At 38.8% G+C, this 22,199-nt stretch overlaps 2 protein-coding genes across 3 annotated transcripts in view; one reads left to right on the top strand and one right to left on the bottom strand.

Annotated features, from left to right (window-relative positions):
* The window catches only part of mad2l2 (mitotic arrest deficient 2 like 2), a 31,357-nt gene extending 29,365 nt beyond the window's left edge, over window positions 1-1,992 (bottom strand). The window contains exon 1 of the mRNA XM_069918740.1: window positions 1,899-1,992. The gene's annotated coding sequence lies outside the window, so the exon portion shown is untranslated. The remainder of the gene's footprint in view (window positions 1-1,898) is intronic.
* On the top strand, window positions 1,379-20,847 carry LOC138754449 (draxin-like). Of its 2 annotated transcripts, none has more exons than XM_069918734.1 (7): window positions 1,379-2,082; window positions 3,830-4,316; window positions 9,003-9,187; window positions 10,544-10,655; window positions 11,072-11,161; window positions 16,523-16,612; window positions 17,148-20,847. In XM_069918734.1, exons 2-7 carry the CDS (start codon window positions 3,848-3,850, stop codon window positions 17,258-17,260), a joined length of 1,059 nt encoding a protein of 352 aa, XP_069774835.1. In that variant the 5' UTR covers window positions 1,379-2,082; window positions 3,830-3,847; the 3' UTR covers window positions 17,261-20,847. The 2 variants fall into 2 exon arrangements, with proteins under 2 accessions (XP_069774835.1, XP_069774834.1); XM_069918733.1 differs by lacking the exon at window positions 1,379-2,082 and adding an exon at window positions 2,524-2,625.
* The last annotated feature ends 1,352 nt before the right edge of the window (window positions 20,848-22,199 follow it).

Raw genomic sequence — 22,199 nt, 5'->3', positions numbered from 1 at the left:
AGACAGGGATATTGCCTGACCCACCAATTCCAGAAGGTGTTGCTTCAGATTTACAGCATCTGCATTTTATTAATTTTCAATGTTACCATTAAAAGTTTTACCATCAAATTCAAAGATTTAAGGGAATTGACAAAAGAACTGTAGACTAAATACTTTTTTTCAAATATAACATTATTAAGATCAATATTAATGTGAAAAGGCTGATGAATTTAAATTCTTTGGAGTCACTATCTCACAGATCTTTCCTGGACCAGACACACATGGCTTCATGAAGAAAGCACCTTTACTTTCCTCAGGAGTTCGTGGAGAGTTGGTATGACATCGTAAACCCTGGCAAATTTCACAGATAAAACCTCCCCACCATCGAGAACTTCGACGGGGAATGCTGCCGTCAGCGCATATCACCCAGCACACGCTCTGTTCTAGCTGCCGCCATCAGGAAAGTGGTATAAGTTCCATAAGACTCGCCCCACCAGGTTCAGGAACCGCTGCTACCCCTCCACCATCAGACTCAACTACAAATTCAATCAGGAAGTCACTTAAGGACTCTTTGCACCTAATTGTTTTTTTCCCTCTCAGTATTGCAGTCAGTTTGTTTACATTTCTTTATTTGTTGACATGTGTACATTGTGTGGAGTTCTTTTTGTTCTACCAATAAGTAGTAATTCGGCCTCGATGTCGGGAAAAAGAATCTCAGGATTACACGTGATGTCAATAAATCTGAATCTGAGAGGGTCAGCAGCGTCCTTCAAAAAGGAACTGGATAAATACTTGAGGGAAATAAATCACAAACCTGGATGAAAGGAACAGGGAGTGAGCTCCTGGAATGGGTGGCTTTATCTTAGAACCCTGTTACCTCATCATTCCGTGATTCAATGATTTGCAGAATGGAGAGCAACCTCACTACAAACTCAGGATCACTCTAATTGATTTTCCTCCTGAGTGCCACTTATTTGTCTGCAGCCTTAAAATAAGTTCGGGATATAGGTATTGCCACCCAGTTACTACTGAGTTGCTTTTATTTCATTCTCTCCCTGTCTTTCTTTTCCACAGGCACATAAAACAGACATCCCCACTGTCAGAGAGCCGCGTCGGCTTATTTTAACACCACTTTCTTCTGATCTCTCTGTATCTGTGATCCCCCGGCAATTTCTCTTTCTGCTGTGATATCAATATGACTGAAAAATATTTTCCTGCCACCGCATTCAAACTGTTTAACTCGATTCGTGAGATTTTATTTCTCTGTTCTGACTCTTGATCTCGTCCCTTCGCTGTCGAACACTTGAACAACCAGAGATTATGTGGTGTTTGTTCAGTTCCACCCACGATAGCCCGGTCTATCCCAATGAATAGTTTCTGGGCTTTATCTACACTAGTGAATCTTGGATCTACAGCATAACTGCCGTGATTGTCCATTCTCCTTTGTATTATATGTCAATTTGATCTTTGTGGACGAATTTTTTTTCCTGGCGTTTACCATTTAGCTTCCCTCCCCCCCACCCGGAATTAGATTCCTAACCCCACAAACCTCTTTCTTCAATCGTCCTGTAATTCGAGTCCCATGTATGCATGGTCCGACCTCAGTGCCACCGTTTGTCCACTCTAATCTAACGACGATTTATAGCGCCAGCCCCTTCTCTCGTTTCCCAATATATTTTTAAAAAAATGACTTGTCTCCATCTAAAATATTCCAGACATTCGGTTCTTGCCCCCGCTACCTGGGCGACCTCACTTGCCCCAGACACAAAACTGAAAATGCCTTGACGTTCCCGATCGGTTTTCCATCCAGAAAACCGCACTGGCCTCGCGGTTTTCCAACCACTTCCTTCTCCTGCATCGCAAGGTTCGGACAAAGAACCCGTGGTTTGGACAAGACCTCCACCTAATCCGAATCATACCTTCATTTGTTTCTTTCTCTCTCTTTCTGTGTCTCTTGTTGCTTTTCTTTATTCTTTCTGTTTGTGTCCGCCCCTGTCTATCGCTGACATCATAGTCGGGAGCGCGCCCGGGAGCGCGCCCGTTTATTCCTTTCCCAGTGTTTGAGCTTCGGTTCTGTCCGTGCCGGAGACACAGGCAGTGCAGGTAAGGGAAGTGTTCGGGCTCGCAGTGAGATTCAGTCCCAAACGACGCGTTTTTTACGGACTGTCGCTCCTCATGGTTCTTGCAACTCAATTATAAATGGCTCTTTGACCATTTTTAAAAAGGTTCTGTGTTTATTGGAGTTTACACACACACAAAAATGTGTGTCCCTGTTTATCAATGTGTGGATTTGTTTGTCGGCAGACGTATTCGCGTTCTCCTGAGTTGGTGGGTCTAACCATAAATTGTTTTCTTCCAAACTAAAAGCGGGAGCCCAAGGTGTGTTTGTCGGGAAAGGTAGCAAATTGGCTTGTGAATTAATAGATTTGACTGCCGGTAGTTTGTTTACATTGGGAAAGGTCTCTCTTCCCCCCCACCTCCCCTGTGAAGTGCTCAGGATTTAATAGCCATTTCTGTAGGGGCAGAAGTTGCTTGTTGGTATCGTGCGGGTCCTGGACACGAGGGCGTTCGGTGTCTGGACTTTGGAGGAGCTCTGAACATTTGATCAGACTCCGGGGGATATCGAGGGTGGTCCTAAACATGCCGGTAAGATTTAGAAACAGTGCTTCGTGAAACTGACAACGAGCCCGTCCACGATTGCCTGTGGGCTGGTTGGAAGTTGAAGCTCAGTTATCGGTGGTGGAGGTAATTTTGGAGAACTGGGATTTTCGGAGGTCGGGGGGCTGGGTGTTGTGGGGAACGGTGGAAGTCGCTGAAAATTAATCGTAGAAATGTTTGGTCCTGGAGCAGATGGGAGGTGGGAGAATGTCTCCTCTGGGATTTGCAAATAATTATGATTATCTCCGGAGGCTAGGACATAACAGTTAAAGAATTGAAGTGTTAAACAAATTTCCGAATATGACTATCCTTTCCGATTTCTTATGCTCTCAGAATATTCAATAGACACTTTTATTTTGATATCAAAACTATTGCGCAGTGTTATATTGTGAGTGTGTCATTGTGAAGCCTAATCTCTTAGTTCATCAATCACATTGAAATTGTTGTCAATATTCCCCCACCCCCTTCTAAAGACTACAGTTCCATGTATGTATTAGCTCAGCCACCATATGTCCAGTAGAGGAATCACCCGTGTCCTTGTCTTACGCATAGGCACATGTGCATTTTCTAGTTAGATATTCAGATCAAGATGCCCCATCTGAGTTTCCTCTCCCTTACTGATACAGCAGTAAAAGTGGCCCAGTAATTATACATTACTGTATAATGATCCGATACTGTTTTGTTTGAAAACACATCTGTTATTTATTGTCCTTGTGTTAGAAGGAAACTACTCCAAATATTTTGTGTTTTATATATCACGGACCATGGTGTGATAGCTATGCTCTGGATAGAGTTGATCAGTTTGTCTGTGATTTCCCTTAGTCTTATTGCTTCCCTGAAGGCACCATCTGGTCCTGCAAAATGAGTCCTCCAGGCATTATTACATAACAAGTTGAATTTCCCCTACTTTGATACCTTGGGACACAAAGACAAATTGGAATTGCTCCCATAATCATTCTAATTACATCAGCTGGAACTAAATACCATTTGAATTCCAAACCCTTTCTAGCAACTGAGTTATAAAGCAGACTCCTTGGCATCTAAACTATTGGAAGTATTTTAACTGTCTTTGGCCATTCTAAAGCTTAAAAGTGCTTAGTGTGATTAATTTGTGCCGAAATGTTGCACAAACAACACCTGATCAGCAACTGAAATCAAATCCATTGGTCTACCTCATGTGTTTCTTCTCCAGCCTAATCATACAAAGAAAATGGCACAGTGGTACCTCATGCCTCCTTTCCTCTTCATCTTGGCTTTTGATGTTCTGAGCCAGGTTTGTGCTCTGGATGCTGATACCAGAGATAAGAAAAGCACACTGCAGCCACCTGACAACAGCAATGATCTAAAGAGTCATGACTCCTGGACAGAGCTAGCGAGGCCAAGCCGTAAACATGGCATACAGAGGAAGGACAAAGCCAACACTATGGTGACCCGAGTGATGGAGGGAGACAGACCAGATGAAGATGGTGTAGGATTGGAGAGTCTGACACCTGTCCGCCTAGAGACGGACAGTCTAGAGAGAGCAGCAATCCTGGAGGAGGGAGCTGTGGATCAGAGTGGCCAGTTTCATCCTCGAGAACTAGAAAATTACCGCACAGTTGAATCTGCTAATAAAGGAAGAAAACTTAACAGAGATCACAAGAAACATAATCGGAGAGAGCGAGCCCGACATAGTAAGGGTAAGAATAGCCTTGGAAATGTTGTGATGAATAAGTTTTTATTTTAACTATCTGCTAGGAGCTTGAAATATTCTCTTGACATTAGAAATACCCAGAGAAAACTATTTCTTAAAACATAACATGATTAAATTAAAATAATATAATATAACAATTCTAAAATATCCATGGCTCTGGTCTCAATATTTTTAAATTGTTTTTAAAATCAGGAATAATAACCCCAGAAGGGTTTTCCAAAGACTGGCCAACTGTTTTTAGTCTTTCCATTATATTGCATCTCAGTTGATCAATCTGTACATCTCCCACTTTCCATGAACTGTGATCTTCCAGAATTCTTTTACCCATTTTCTATTCCATGGCATGTTCTGCTCATGCATTACCTCTGCTCTCCTCACCTTTCCAAGTTAAAATTTGCATTGTTTTGTTTGAATATATTTGAAGCGCTCTTCATTCCATTCTCTGAAATTGATTCCAGTTTAATTAATCCTAAATTTAAATCTTCAAACCATATTTAATTTTAAAAAGTCTTAACACTACATACAGTAGAAGCCCTTTCTGGTCATTGAAACCCATGCTGCCCAATAACACCCAATTAATTTACCAACCCTGTATGTTTCTTTGAAGGCTGGGAGGAAACTGGAACACCCAGGGAAACCCCACACAGGTCTCAGGAAGAACGTACAAACTCCTTGCAGATCTGAACCCGGGTCTGTAATGACGATGTGCTAGCTGCTACACTAGCCATGTCACCCATTCCTCCTTCCAGTCCCACATTGTGCCTCTGCCTTCAAGCACAAAGATAACAGTTGTTAGGAGTTTCTCTCCATTTCTTTAACTCTTATTAAAATATTCTTTGAAATCCATGTTTTTGATCAAAGCTTTGATCACGAATCCAAATTTATTTTTTGTTTCACTAGACTTGTTTCTTAAGTCTTTTAGGGCACATTTCACATAAAAATGTTTCTATAAACACATTGTTGTCTATCTGCCTTCATCTCTTCCTGTTTCCATTGCAACTTTCTTCTGGTACCTCATCCATTTCCTTTCACATTCCCATTTTTTTTTAACCCAGTAAAGCAACCTTTGCCTTTTAATCCCTATGCTGCTATTTTCCACATATTTCTTTCTTTATTCACACTATTCATTGCCTCAGGCCATAAGGAAAAACAAGACAGAAAAATGTAACTTAACATGAACATGGTTTGTTTAAAATCTCACCTCTTTGTTTCTTCTTCATTCCATCTAACCCGGCCGCTCTCTCTCATTCTCTTACTTAAATTTATATTCCTTGCAATTCTCTCCCCTCTTTTGAGCGCATTGACTTACTTTTCCTTCAGTGCATGTGTTATTTTATGGTTAATTAAGGTCATTGCTTATGAAACAGATTTTCGTGTTGGTCATAATTCTGTGAAACAGAGCGAGGTGCGATGTATCTGTTCTACCGTATCTTTGCCTCAATTATTTTTTGTTGCATTTCATCTTCATACTGCCTGCTCTGGTTCGAGCCTTGCTCAGGGTCTATTTGCATTCTATTTGCATCTCTTTTATTCCCACTTTTGAATATTCCATGTCAATTGGCAGGGTAAGGCATTTCTGAATAAATATAACATGGTCACATGCTGCCACAGGCCATAAGGAAAAACAGAAGACAGAAAAATGTAACTTAACATGAACATGGTTTGTTTAAAATCTCACCTCTTTGTTCAATAATAATCTGATATTATGAGGGAGACGGATCTATATGACTGCTTTTGTATTTCAACTGCTTGCGTGATTGAATAGGTCAGCCCCGACGGTGGGAATGTAAAATCTTTTTGAGCCTAATTTGGTATAAATGATGGCAAGAAGCTCAAAGATAGCAGATAGCTTTCTGTGAGCACATTTGTGTCTACCTGATTCTATTATTTGGAGCGTCATTGAAAATTTGGCAAAGTCACACGCGGAGCTGAAAGTCCCTGATCACTGAGAAAACCAATTTTTTAAACAAACTTTCTACCAACTATTTTATATGTAACTGGCACTCCGTTCATAATCGTTTTTAGCAAGCAAATTGCCTCCAAATTCTCTACAACAGAGTTGCACATCTTAACTGAGGCAAACTATGTCGTGGGAGAGTCTCAGATCAGAGAGCACAGCCTCAGAATAAAAGGATGTCCATTTAAAACAGATAAATTTCTTCAGCCAGAGAGTGGTGAATTGTTGCAATTTATTGCCGCTGATGGCTGTGGAGGCTGCTGTTGGTTAGATTGAAAGCAGAGGTTTATAGGTTGATTAGTAATGGCATTAAAAGTTATGGGAAGAAGGCAGGAAAATGGTGTTGAAAGGAAGAATACATCAGCCATGGCTGGAATGACAGAGCAGACTCGATGGGCTGAATGGCCTAACTCTGCCTCTGTCTCTTAATTTTATGGTCAAACAACTGCTCTGTAATTGCTTTTGAAACAAATTGAAAACATCTTGCCCTTCAACTTTTATATAAGCTCAGGTCCTCTTTGTATCTCGAGAGCTCATGGTGAGAAGGCTTTTTGCCACCTGGATTCTGTGGGTTGATTAGATGGGCTCTCCAAAATAAACCTCCAATGGCCAATCAATTCCCATGCACAATCACTGCACTTGCCAGCATTAACTTCATTAAAAGGATATCAGATAACACACAGTGTAAAGTTAAATAAAGACCAGTAGGCCAGTACTTCTTAATGAGCTCTCTGTATCAGCAAAATATCTGTAGGGAGATTTATGAGTAAACTGGTGACTATTTCAAAGAAGATTAGTGGAGTTCCCTGGGGATTTTATTCTATTTATCTATCAATCAGCACATGTTAATTTCCTCTTTATTGCTTTTGGGACTTTGTTACATCAAAATTAAGTGCTACATTTCAACATTTTCACCTACCCTTACAATCAAAGGTATTACCATCATTGAGTGTCCTGAAACATCTGGAGTGGCTATATAAATAAAGTACAAATGAAGGTCTGAAACTGGACAGGTTGAAGCAAGTTATTCATAGCCGGACACTCAAATCTTTTTACCTTTTATAGGAACAAGATGAAATATTCTCCATCTGTCTGTATGAGTGCGGTTCCAACATCACAGAAGAAGTTCAACACTATTTAGTTCAGAACAGCCTGCCACCACCAACCATCCTATACTTTCACTCCAAGACTACCAACACATCTCTGGTGGTGTTTATCGTCTATTAAATGTACTGCATTTATTCATCAAAGCTTTTTCAACAGTCCTTCACAAACGACAAGGAACCTGTGTGCAGAGGCTCCTATCCTGACTTGGAAATATATCATAATTTCTTCTTCATTGCTGAGCTAAGTCTTGGAACTCCCAACCATTAACATAATAGGAGGCCCTGACCAGAAGGACTGCAGTTCAACAATTGGACAATTGGAGTCTGTCATGTCTCCTCCTCAAAGTGAATTAGGGATGGGTAATAAATCATTTTTTAAATGCTGGGTTTGTTTGAAACAATCACATAAATTAATAAGAAAAAATACTATTCTGACTTCATTTCATTTAATATAAGGTGTGTTGGGCATCAAGAGTTCATGAGATGCATTGTAAAATATATTTTATATGCACTGGCGAGTGCAATGCAGGAACCATGCAACCAAATCATAAACTGTTGGATTCATAATCTCCTTGGAGCCACACAGCATGACAGTAGCTGGGATATCACTGCCCAGAAAGTCTGCCTCCAATTTGGCCACTGTTTTGCCATGATCAGAAGTGTAAAGCCACATGTTCTACTTCTGAATGCGTTCTCTTGGGAAGTAAACTTCTGTGAAACCAGTAGAAACTCGCAAAAAAGAGCTCGTATCTGATTCGGAAATTACACCTGATATTTGACATAAGTTGGGTTGTTGCATGAAATGTCATTAAAAGCTTTGTGGAAAGTGTGATCAATTTTGAAGATAAGTCAGTCTGACCCAGATAAAATTCTGAGTGCCTGTTCAAATGGAATAAAATTCCTGAAAAAGTCAGTGAGTGGTTTTTAATCTAATAATGGAGAAAAGCTTTGGGAGAGAACGATAGGCTTAAATTGGAACCAAATATTTACTTTCAACAGGTTAAAGAACATTATCAAGGATCCACCTGTGATCAGCAGTACACAGGACATTAGTTTGCAAATGATCAGGTTGAGAGCAAACTCAATATTCTGATTTTTTTAAGTTAGTAAAAGTAGCAGAAGAAGTTCAACTGGGAATTTCTTATTTATCCTGAAAGAGTAGGGGGAGTAGAGGTATGTGCCTTACCCCAGTTGAATGGTTCTTTGATCCTGGCAAGTGTGTCCTTAATCTTAAACCAGCTGTCACATTGGAAATGCCAAACGACGATTATGCAAATAATTCTTTCTTGAGCTTTCACAGCAGTGAGCAACCCATCTGAATGTGATGGGGAAAATAACAGCCATTCAGTGACACAAGCTGGAAGCTACAAAATGCATAGCAGATCTTGCGATGCAGTCACATCAAGTAGGTCACCCTGCTCCTACCTTGTCACCCTATCATTCCTGTGTCACAGCAAGTCCTTGGCACCTTATCAGGCCACAGATGCTCTTTATCCTGTTTCTTCCATCCTTTCATCCTGTCACCAAGCAGATCTTTGTCACCTTGCTAGTCATTTGTTTTTGAACAGCCCCTGATTAATCTGTCACTTTATGTCTCCTCTCCTACCAGTGAAAATATCAGAAGCTGAATTAATCTCATCTGTAAAGGATATGACAAAACAAAGCAAGAAGATGGATGAAGTTTCCACTTTGCCCCTACCGATGTCCAGCACTATTGTGACCAGCTCATTGCTGACCACCATCACCATGGAGGAAGCACCAGCAGTAAAGCCCAAACATCAAGCACGAGAACAGGTAAACCAGATGAACCTGGTCATTCTTCCATTACTTGGAGCAACAAAGTGCTAATTTCCCTCCTTTTCACAGTGCAATGGAGGAGAAACATCCTATCAAGGGAGGATTACCATGTAATCCAATTAAATCATGTTGTGGCTTCATTATCTGCTCCTCAAGAGAGTGTGAACCTCCCAAGTCCATCTTGTAAAATTGTTGACCTAATACAGAGCAGTAAACCAAAGTCATTTGGAAATTTGATTATCAGAAAAAAGACATCACAATTTTCCATTATTAAAATAAACAAGAATTTAAAAAAAAGAAAGCAAACATTTACAGAACTGAATTCTTTTCAAACAATTTCCATTTAATTAAAAAAATTTTTTTTGACATACAACACGGTAATAGGCCCTTTCAGCCCATGAGAACATGCCGCCAAATTACACCCAATTGACCTTCAACCCCCGGATCGTTTTGAATGGTGGGAGGAAACCAGAGCACCTGGGGGAAACCCATGCAGACATAGGAGAACATAGAAATTCCTTACAGCGTCGGATCCAAACCCTGGTCACTGGCACTATTAACAGCGTTGTGCTAATCACTTGGATACGCTAACTGTGCTGCCCATTGTCTCACACATTAACATCATAATTCTATTAATTGGACACTTATGATATCCCTTTGGTATAGAACAGCATCCTCTGCATTTTAGAAATAAAAACTTTGGCTGAGACTGTGGAGGGATTTAGCTAAGGTTGAGGGTTCTGAAATCAGTACTTGATACGAGTAGTTTTGGTTGGAATTATGTTAAGCAGGCATTGTGAGGTAAAATGCAGGGCTGAATTTTACAGAGAGAAATTTATAAAGGTCAGAAAGACCAAAACCATGTAAAGTAACAACTAAAGTGTGGAGAAATATTTGTAGCCTCCACAGGTAGAGATAGAGGCTACAAATAAATGTTGCAGAGATGGAAGTTAAGATTTTACTGGCAGTTAAGTTTGGGGAAATAATATTTATTTTCCAAGTCTTAACTTCCAAAATTGCCATGGTTACATTTGCATTTACTGTCAGTCTGACATTTTTTCTCTCAGTGCCTGCATTACATCATTTCACCAGGTTGAGATTCACAAGTTACTAATTCACTATTATATGGCGATTTATCTCTGAATATTTCTTCCCGTCTAGTCTCTATCAGTAAAGTATAATTTCTTTCTCTCTAATTTCTGTAACTTTCTTTGCTATTTCATTATCTCTCAATTGCCTTGATTTTTTTTAATTTTTCTCTATTAATGACACCCTAACTTCATTCCCCACTCATTTCACTATCTCCTCTGCCCTCATCTCTGTCCATCTCATCATTGACCTGAGCTCATGTAGGCCGGAGCAAGAACTGTCGCCGAGGTAAACCCCACTCTCGACATGACGCTCTTTGATTGGACAGATTATGAAGATATGAAGCCAGATATGTGGCCTTCAACAAAGAAGAAAGGTAACAGGTGGAGGCATGAAAGTATGATGGTGATGTGAATGTGGGGCATGGGAGCATTAGTGTACAAGGGTTGTGCACATGTGTGGTTGGAAAGAGCCCCCCTTCAATCATTTATTTTGGAAAGTGAGAGAGAACTGTATATCCACTGTATGAAAATATTTTTTTCTTGACATCAGTCCTTTACTGTTTTAATGTTTCCTCTTGACCAAACTTCTCCACCAGAAGAAATGGTTTCTCTTCATCTACTCTTCTAATGACCTTTAACATCGCAGTTAATCATTGGTACATGAGGGTATATAAGCCTGGTCTGTGCAATCTGTCTTCAAAATGTACTTTTTTTTAGCATGAATTTGTGAATCTGAGTAGCTATATTTGTAGAAATGTTCTTCTGAAGAGTTCTTTTTTAAAATTTGCAGACAAGCGTCGTAGCAAGAATCTGAGTAATGGGAATGTCACGTCTCTGGTTGAAGTTGAGCCGTGTGATCATCACCTCGATTGCCTGCCTGGTATCTTCATAATTCTTAACTAGTTTGAAGATTTAATCCTCACTCGTACTTTTTTTTAATAATGTCCAAGAATTTCATTGTTACAGCCAGAAATCTATCCATCTTCTAATTGTATCTTAAATGACTATTATTGTAAAGGCAAACAAATCAGTTAATCACATTAATTAGTGAAAGTACTGGTTTCTGGAAATGTACAAGTCTGCAGTTGTGATGTTTGTGACTTAGAACAATACAGTTAATCTGCAGACGACTCTGGCATCATGGCAATTTTTTGCTGTTTAGTTATGAATGTGTCCTCATGTTGCTTCCTACTGAAGTGTCAGGAATTGGAAAGTAAAGGAGACACAAACAATTAGCTTTGTTGGTAGCAACTAAGTTCATTAGTAGCTTCTCATCTTCAGCACTGGTTAGGTAGAGTGAGAATCTAACAATATCAAAGGTACAAAACTGAAGGCTATCATATATGTATGTAAAAGTCATGTGATTTGGTTGGAAGAATTCTGACCAAACCTTGATCTTGGGGCCACATTGTACACAAATTGGCTGCTGTATTTCCTTCAGTATCAAATTGGCTGTGAACATCCTGGAGGCACCATGTAAATGGAAATTTATTAGTTTTGTATGTAATTGGATCAAAGGTTATATGGTGAAGTCTTATAGTGCCTTAGAACATATCAACAAGAACCCTGAAAGATTTAATTTAATTACTTGTTAATTCTGCACTTCTTCATTCAACTTAGTTATATTCACTGCAGGTTTTTCTCTGAACATCCCCTCTAAATTCTATGCAGTTAATTGCAACAAAGACTGAGAAATCCAGTGGGAGATTCATTAAGATTAATTGTTGAACACAGTAATCTAATGAGTTGGAGAGCAGGAGGTATTAACTGCAAATGCTGCAGGCAGCAAAATATTGGCACCTTGGAGTTACCAACTCAAGCGAGGAACAAAGGAACACTGGATAGGGCACTGCTGTGCTCTGCCTTATGCACATTCTCTGTTCTGCTGCCATCTCCACACAGCTGCTGTATAATCACTGGAGGCACCGAATGAAACAGTTATAAAACGCATGTCACATGTCTGTCTTGTGATCATTCCTGGATCTATGAAGGAAATCTTATCAGCCTTCATTCTGTTCTCTGAGACAGAAGCTCGTCTCAGTTGCAATGTAAAATCTGTCTATCAAGAGATGGACATGGCCTTCATTGTAATTAAATGTAAGAAATAGCATCAATCGCTATGTAGTTTTTTTTAAACCTTGCTCAGCTTTTGATGGTGTCAATCAAGAGTGGAACATAGGAAGTAGGAACAGGAGTAGGCCAAAAATGGCCCATCGAGCCTGCTCCGTCATTCAATACGATCATGGCTGACCTAATTTATGACCTAACTCCACCTACCTGCCTTCTCCCCATATCCCCTAATTCCTCTATCATGTAAAAATTTATCTAACCAAATTTTAAATATGTTTAATGAGGCAGCCTCAACCATTTCCCTGGTTAGAGAATTCCAAACATTCACTACTCTCTGGGAAAAACTATTTTTCCTCATCTCTGTCCTAAATCTACTCCCCTGAATCTTGAGATTGTGTCCTCTCGTTTTAGTTTCCTCGGCCAGCTTTAAAAACCTTCCTACATCTATCCTATCCATACCCTTCATAATCCTATATGTTTCTATAAGATCTCCTCTTATTCTTCTGAACTCCAGCGAATACAATCCTAGATGATTTAATCTTTCATCATAAGTCAACCCCTTCATCCCAGGGATCAACCTAGTAAACCTCCTCTGGACTGTCTCCAAAGCCAGTATATCCTTCCTCAATTATGGAGACCAGAACTGGACACAGTACTCCAGGTGTGTGGTCTCACCAGTACCTTATACAGTTGCAACATTACCTCCTTACTCCTGAATTCAATTCCTCTAGTGATGAAGGCCAACATTCCATTTGCCTTCTTAATAACCTGCTGCACCTGCAACCTAACTTTTTGCGATTCATGCACAAGCACTCCCAAGTCCCTCTGCATTTTTCTTGCCAAAGTGGATAACCTCACACTTACTAACATTGTACTCCATGTGTCAGACCTTTTTCCACTCATAGCTTAACTATATCCCTCTGCAGACTCTCCACATCCTCATTACAATTTGCTCTTCCACTCAATTTGGTGTCACCCGCAAACTTGGCTACACCACATTTTGTCCCCTCCTCCAAGTCATCAATGTAAATGATGAACAGTTGTGGGCCTAACACTGATCCCTGCGGCACCCCACTTACCACTCTCTGCCAACCTGAAAAACTCCCATTTATTCCGACTCTCTGCCTCCTGTCAGACAACCAATTTTCAAACCAGGCCAATATACTTCCCTGGACTCCACTTTCTTGTAACTTACTGATAAGTATCTTGTGCGGCACCTTATCAAACGCTTTCTGGAAATCCAAATATACAACATCAACCTGTTCCCCTCTATCCACCGCACCCATTATATCCTCAAAGAATCCTAACAAGTTTGTCAAACAAGATCTTCCCTTTCTAAAACCATGCTGCGTCTGCCTGATTGAGATTAATCACAGGCAAGTGATTAAGGAGAATAATTTTCAAACTCGCTGTCCTCAAAAATCATCCTCATTATGCATCTGCTGGTTGATGATACACAAGCAATGATTCAAATTTGCCTTCACCTGAAATCCAATTGCAATATAAAATGAGTTCAAGTAAGTCTGTGCCATCACATTAACTCTCATCTCAATCTTGCTCACTGTAATCCTGCAACAGACCTCCAAGAAGTTTTCAACTGCAGTTGATTTGTGGAGCAAATGGGAAACCATTCAACTGTTGATGCTTCCAGTACAGAGCCAAGAAAAAAAATACAATATCAGTGCCTGAATTATGCTAGTGTGTAAGAGCACAATATAAGTTTCCATTGACTCCTTCACTGAAACACTTAAGAGGATGAGTTTTACACTTCGACCAATCTTCCCCAGCTCCCTATCAATCAACATAAAATGCTGGTAATGTAGATGACTTTCCATCCCTTGATCTCTCAGTTAAGCCAGATATTTATGACAATATTCATCATTACCGTCTTCATAAAACTACACATTTCAGCCAACTAAGAAAGTTTCAGAGAAAGACCTCATATCTGGGCACTTCCGGAAGACCGGAAGTGCTAATTTAAAAAAAAAATTAAAAATCTGGGCACCACAAGTACAGTAGTAGCAATTTGTTTGGTAGAGTAGGTATATCCAATGTCCTATCACATTGCTTCAACCTTGCTCATCTATCTCCTGACACCAGATTCTTGCAAGGTGTTCTCTCCTTTGAGGTCCAACATGATGAAAGAAATCTAGGACGAAAATGCTTCAAAAACATTCTGAACTTCTATTAACATGTAAATCCTAAATTGCTCAAAATGAAACATCAAGGAAGCCTCTCAGGTCAACACAATGGGATCTGATAAAGGACATTTAGAAACATAAACAATCCACCCACTTGACATTTAAAAGCATCACCTGTAACAGAACCTGTAAACCTTCTATAACTCTTTGGTTTCCTCAGTGTGGAGGTTAGTTGTTTTTGACCCTAAGGGACTATGTAAGAAGAGCAAAATACTTTATGAATAAGCTAAAAGTGCTCAAGCTACAGAACTCTCAGGAAGGAAAAGAAATTGACAATAGCAAAAGTGCAAACTGTCGAGGAAACTCAAACCTACATTGAAACTAAAATTAATAAATAAATTTGAGGTAACTTTTAACCTTGCTCCCAACAGTGGGTTAATTATTTAAATTTATAAGACTTCAAACTTAGCCCAAATTATTCACTTCTGGGTGTAAAGATGGTCAATCAAGATGCAGAGAGTCTATCTGCTTCTGAAAGTAATTTCCTTATTATAGAAATTTGTGTTAGAATGTATCCAGCAACATGTGAGCAGACCCTTCCATCCAATTGCAGTGCCAAGCTCTCTACTGGCTTCTGTAGCTTTCCAGTGTTCTTCTCATCCATCTTGAATCATTGCTGTTAGGTACTACACCATTCCTATCTCAGTTTAGCATCAGAAACTCTTCCCCAGGAGCAATGTAATCTGCTCATGTTGAAATTCAGCTCACTGTATCTGCCAAGGATACAGGTTTTTTTCACAAGCTGACACAGTTCACTGACCAGATAATGCACTGTTCACCTGTCAATATCAGTATATTCTACAATGGATGGCAAGGGAGAAAGAGGATACCCCTCTCTTCCAACAAACATAAGAAATGGGAGTCAATTTTGCATTTAACAAAGTAAAATAAGTTACTAGTGGAAGTGGGAGAGGCAGGGACAATTACAATGTTTAAAATATGTTGAGATAGATACTGAAATGGGAAACATCTTGAGGGATATGAGCCCAACACAGGCAAATGAAACTAGCTCAGACTGGCAACTTGGCTGGTATGGAGAAGTTGGGCTGAAGAGCATGTTTCCATGCTATATAACTTGTATATTTGTATAATCAGGCAAAATTGTATTTGAACTGCATATTTGGACACATGACAAAACTGAATACTTACAAAAAGGAGAGAAATGTGTAAGGCTTTGGGAATTCAAAATAGTGGCTTCTAGAGAACTAAATATACACATGCCATGGTTAGGGGACAGGGAATCGACAAGAGATAAAAATCTGGAGGACCTCAGGGGTATGTAAAAAGATTATGTAGCTGGGAAAGTTGTGAGAGATTTGAAGATAAGAAGCCATGTGGAACCGAGAGCCGTAAATAAGTTAATGAGAATCGGTGAAAATTAGGATGCAGCCAGCAAAATTCAGGATAAGATAATAATAATGGAGGGTGGGTCAGTCCAAGAGAACATTGTAGTTAATAAGTGTAGACATAAAAAGCAGAGATTAGGGTTTTTGGAGCAAGTGAACTGAGGAAGAACCCAAGGGTGATATTACTGAGCTGGAAAATAAGGGATCAAAGTCTCAACTCCGTGTCCAATAGGGAAACTGAAGGCTGCAAACAAACTGTGTTAAGAGAAGGATGAAGTTGCTGGCAAGGAGATAGTTTGTAGCAGGAACTGAATGAGTTTGATGTTCCCAACATTTAATAGGAGGATGTTTACCAGAAATATGAATTGTTTGTGCTAATAGAAATCAAAGAGTGAAACAAAGATGAGAGTAATTTAATACATTAAATTTCTCCCTCCATCATGTGCATCCAGACCAAGTTGTATTTTAAGCACTTTTCCATTTATTTTTCAGATTTGCGATTTGAAGTATTTCTGAAGTGTTCTGGGTGGAGTTTGCCTTGCGTTTGCCACTTTCTAGCAATTGTGAATGCTTGTGACAGCCTCCTTATGAAATTGAGTGATTTATTTGTACCATTTCCCACAGGTTGGTGCTGTGATCTCCGGCAGCACTTCTGTAAAGCCCACAACCGTGGCCTCAATAACAAGTGCTATGATGACTGCATGTGTGCAGAAGGTGAGTGCTGCCTTGGATTTCAGATCCTTAAGAGTAATCTCCCCATTTACTCATTCACTGTTCATTGAAGTGACAGGTGTGGAATTTCAAACAATGGGCTTGCTTTTTCATCGTTCTTGAAATCAGCTCAACATCTCCCATTCATGCTCCCAACCTTCACTAAAATTTTATTCTTCCATTGATGTACTAAAAAGGTAAAAACTGCTACACAAACTGCCTGACTGGCTTATGAGGAAAGGGGATGAATTTTGTAATTGTAGTTAAATTTAATAACATATAACACAAGACCGCAATTCCTTTAAAACGTTGTAAAAATAGAATGCTGGAGAAACTTACCTGGTCAAACAGTGTACTTTATATATCAAAGATAAAGATGCATAATCAATGTTTCAGGCTTGAGCCCTTCATCAAGGTGTGATGAAGCTTGAAATTGTTTGACCAACTGAGTTTCTCCAGCAAGTGTTTTTTACTTTAACCACAGTGTCTTCAGACTTTTGTGTTTTACTTCCCTTTAAAACGTTTTTGTCTTCACCAGGTCTCCGCTGTTATGCCAAGTTCCACCGGAATCGGAGAGTGACCCGAAGGCGAGGCCGATGTGTGGAACCAGATTCAGTCAATGCTGAGCATGGATCATTCATTGCAGTCTGAAAGGACAAGAAGGAATCTAGCTGACTTGGTCCAAGCTCTCAGTCAAGAAATAATCTCAACGTTAAAAGTGTCTACAATCTTGATGATTGCAACATATGCCTGTTAGACCATGCCAGAATATAATCACCCAATTAACTGTCAAACCTGTACCCAACACACTGCCAGAACAATCAACATTCCCCTTTTTCTAATATCAGCCAACACTCCGTTATCACCATCTCATACGTAAAATTTCATGATGAAACTTCCATTCTCCGACTTAGAAAATTAACCTAAAACTCCATCAGAGCAACAAACATGGAATGGACACTGTAGTAATAACCAATATCTCATCACTCCAGTCAAATAATCCTATAGCCTTTCTTGCCCAGTTGAATATTTCCCATTCATGTTCAATACCCCATTACTGCAATTCTGCTTTCCTTTTCTACTTGTTACCCATTACTTAAGCATCCAAAATCCCTAATCATATTCAATATCCTTTATGCCAAACTAACATATCCACTTGTACCCAGCACTCCATATGCTGATAGAGGACCTCATTTAACGACCATGATACAATCACAACAATTCATTTCCCTCATTTATATCACCATGGCCTCAGGTGATGTAACAATCTACCACCGTGCCATTGTTTTGGTACACTTTAATTTAATCCATTAGCTTCCACTCTTGCCTGCTACCTAATATCTATCACTACAATTGAATAACCTTCATACACCATTATATGTTATTTTGATAGTCGCTTTCTGCCTGTTATGTCTAATGCTAAAATAAATGTTTGGAGCCATAGTTATAAAACAAAGAAATATTTGCCCAACTCATCCATGCCAGCAAAGGTGTCTTCCTGAGCTAGTCCCATTTGTCTCCATTTTGCCCATATCCTCTCATCCTTTCCTATCCATGAACCTGTCCAAATGTTCTTTAAACATTTTAATTTGTATGCTATATTTTATAAAAATTATCTGTGTCATTTAGAATAAAAGGTGGCTAACACCATCTGCAGTAATAATGTCTTGAATCTACTAATGATAACATTACATTACCTTCACATTTCTACACCGTACCCTCAATCTGCTTCCACCTCCCATCTTCTTCAGAAAATTACCTGTGTTTTTAATGGTACAATTACCCTTTGTATAATATTATGAAATTGTTGCCAATTTAAGATACAAAAAGCATCTCTCCAGTTCAACAAATGCACACTAGAGAACTTTTCGTTCTGACTGTAATAGAATCAGGGTTTGAAAGTAAAATTTGGCTGCAGTCCAACCTTCAATCAACTTTAATCATGTAGTTAATTCTGCTGAAACTATCAGCCTAATTTTATATCCCATCCATTTTGACAAGTCTCCATGGATCCTGTATCTGCTGGCACTTTTCCTAAGTGACTGTTTGTCGAATGTGAATCTTGACCTTTAGACTGCTTGACTGTGTGTGAACTGCTATATTGTTGAGTTCTACCTTGCTCTCATCTGAAAACCAGGATTCCTTCTGAATCAGAAACACTGCATTTTTTAAATACTTTCCCTAATCAAATCAGACCAAGATAATCTGGTGAATAAAGGAGTTGCACACATAACACAAATGCATTCATTCATCGGCTAACATCAGATTCATAATAATTACCACCAGGTTTGTTGGGGAGGAAAGAGACCACCTCCTCCAGTCTGGTGGTCAAATGACTTCTTTTCCACAATAATACTCAATGATCATGGAAGGATATTTAGTTATGGAACAGTCAGAACAGGCTGACATTCAAACAATGTAAGGGGAAAGCAGAGTTGTTTTTCTCTTTGTTTTTATTAATATTTGAATGAAGCATGGCATCCAGTTACATTCACTTACTGCACATGCTGAACAACCTTTAGTGTTGAAACCAATAAACTGTGATCCTTTGGGAAACTGCTGTTCTGAAAGAACAGCATGTTAACTTTTATATTTAACAAATATGAATACTAAATACATTAAGTTATTTCTGTCTTAGCTTGACTCAAGAATCCTTTCCCAAATGCTCACAACCTTGTTATCTTTGTGTATTAATCAGAAAATGTTAAAATTTACAAATATTGGACACAATCAGCAGATTGATGAAGAACAGACACACCATAGGAACTGCATGAAAAATAACCTGCTTTTATTTTGCTTTATATTCAAGTGAGATTCATATCCTGCAACTCAAACACACTGATACTTTTACATGTGAGATTTTGTCAGGTTATTTCCTGTAACATTAGAAAATATGTGATATAGAGAAAATGCAATGAATTTCACTCAATCTCCTGTATTGTCAGGTGGCATCAAGTCAATATTGATCCCTGGTGATAGGCAGAATGAGCTCTCCCGATATTAACCTGTCTCAAGAATATCCTGAATTTGCACCATGGAGAAACTGGTCAATTCTTTGATTCCATACGTCCACTTCTTTGCAGTTTTATTTCACTCTGTTTTCTTCCACTTGTAATGGAACAGCTTATTAAAGATATCACTGGAATCAAGAGTATGATGTGATATTATCTATGAATAACTAAAATTGAGAAAAGGATGTCAACGATGATTTTGTCACATTGATTTCATTATACTGCTTCACTATTGTAGTTACCTTGCTTGCTGCAACTATCATCATTTACACCTATTTCATAATTTCTTTCTCAAGAGCAACTCAGACGAATGGTTTTGGCCACAAGTCCTTTTTCCCATGAATGAATTTAAAAGATATTGTTTGGATCAGATTGCATACTATTTCTCATGTTTTATAATTCCAATTACATTGGATTCATTATTTTAATACTGCTTTTGTTTATTTAATTGTGCCTTGCCTGAATTTTGATTTATTACCAGGTTGATAATGGAATTGGCCCCTTTTCCATAGGAATTGTCTCTGCTTTTGGGGGCTGTGTGGTACAGGGGGTAGGGTAGTGGTTTTATTTTTTTTTCTTTGTTAAATATGATATCATGTTAAATTTATATATGATTCCAACATGAAAGTAAAGTAATCTAGTTGCCCTGCATTAGAGAAGAAAGTGGGGAATGTTTAACATATTACATCCTGTATTGAAATGCAAGTGTAAGAACAATTAACCCAAAGCTGTTCTCCTGCATCTACAATAGTGGCTCCCAAATTAATTCCAGAATTCACTTTTTTGTAGAAAATTGCATTGAATTGGCCAGAACTGGGTGCAGGTGAGTGGAACTACACAGAATAGTTTAGCACAGACTAGAAGGGCCGAAAAGCTTGTTTCTATGCTGTAATGTTCTATGGTTCAAACTGCACAGGCTCGACGGGCCAGATAGCTCCTATTTCTTATGTCTGTTATTTTTGTTAAGTTGTTCTTCATAGTTACATTATTTAGATAAATTTCAGTAACATTGTCTATCACATTATTTTCATAACATTGCTTGCCACTCAGTTAAAGTTACATTATATATTTACACTTCTGGCAGTTATACATAATTGCACGAGAATTGTTAGGGATGTAAAGCATGAGGAAAGGGTGATACTATTAAAGTTTTATTTCTGTTTTCTATTTAAATTGATCCACATGAAACAAATTATTGGATAACCAATAAATATTGGGAAATGAAAAGCCTTGTCTCAGTTCATCATAAATCTCAATGTAGAGTGAATTGCTTCCATAATTGCATTGTTGAAATAATGAAATTCATGCCAAACCACAAGGCATTCCCTATCCTAAGATCTGTAGGAACACCTTGTCCACTAGTTCAAAAAAGTTTATCATCACATTTTCAGAAGTACTGTATATCTGGATCTGTGGCAGATTAACAACCACCCAGGCCCAAAGCTGAGCTTTAGTAAAGACACCCACCCCCCCACCCCAACCTTGCATCCCCGCCCCACAGCCCCCACCCTTTGTCCAACACCATAACTGTGGTAAAACACAAGAAATGCTGGAGGAACTCAGCCAGTTTTGAAGTGTCTACTGAAGGTAAAGATACCTTGAAGAAAGGTAAAAAAACATCTTTACTTCCTGCAGACGGTGCGAGACTGGCTGAGCTCCTCCTCCAGAATTTTGATTTTACAACTCTATTTAAAAAAAGGTGAGATCAGCTTCTCCCTTTTGTTCTGCTGAGATTTCATTCAAAACAATTTATAAATTACCACTGTCACACAAATAATAACAGACCAAATATCCCTGCAGCCAAGGAACAAATTAGGTTTTAATTTATTAATAAAACTTGATTATGCAAAAATCACAATACAACAATGATTAAAAACATAGACATATTAAAGTTCCAACAATCCCTATCATCTTTGGTTGTATTATTTGAAGAAAAATCACTAATTTAGTTTAATATTATATAAATCCAACAATTAATTTAATGTGTTACCTTTTTTTGCTATCCCTGCCTATTTCAATGAAATGTTAAAGCAGTGGGCCCGTCCAGCTGGGCAGGGAAAGGTCGCTGTCCCCCATCCTGCTCGGAAGGGAGATGTCCCTGACTCAGTCGAATGGAAGCATTTGAACAAGGGCCCCTACCCTGTCACCCCTCCACTCCCCAGGGACAGGACAAATGGCTCTCGAACAAAGGTCAGACAAAATGGAATTTTAAGAAAAATAACAAAATGCCTGTCAATTCTGAATAATACTACAGGGTTCATTTCGACTTTACATTATTCTCATCAATGAGAATCATAGGTATGTTTTTAATGAGCAGCATTAATTTTGGCAGCCAGAGTTCAGTGTGCTCTTTGTTCTTTATCTTCACCAATCTTTTTTTTAAAACATTATTTATTTGTTCAAAAAACAAATAATATATGACATTTTAGCAATTAAACATGAACATAACTTTTTTATATATATATATAAAAAAAAAGAAAAAAGAAACCCCCCCACCCCCCTATCTTCACCAATCTTGAGTAAAACCAATGATTGTGAATTTATTATGTTTGCTTTGAATCAGGCATAAAGCAATGGCT

This window comes from Narcine bancroftii, chromosome 2, assembly GCF_036971445.1.
Source record: "Narcine bancroftii isolate sNarBan1 chromosome 2, sNarBan1.hap1, whole genome shotgun sequence".
Classification (NCBI taxonomy): Eukaryota; Metazoa; Chordata; class Chondrichthyes; order Torpediniformes; family Narcinidae; genus Narcine; species Narcine bancroftii.
This window is presented reverse-complemented; position numbering and strand designations above follow the sequence as displayed.

Excerpts from the sequence above, each read along its gene's own strand:
- LOC138754449 (XM_069918733.1), top strand. Across the intron at positions 4,317-9,002 it reads GCGAGCCCGACATAGTAAGG|TGAAAATATCAGAAGCTGAA; the intron begins GTAAGAATAGCC and ends CTCTCCTACCAG. Across the intron at positions 11,162-16,522 it reads TCACCTCGATTGCCTGCCTG|GTTGGTGCTGTGATCTCCGG; the intron begins GTATCTTCATAA and ends CATTTCCCACAG.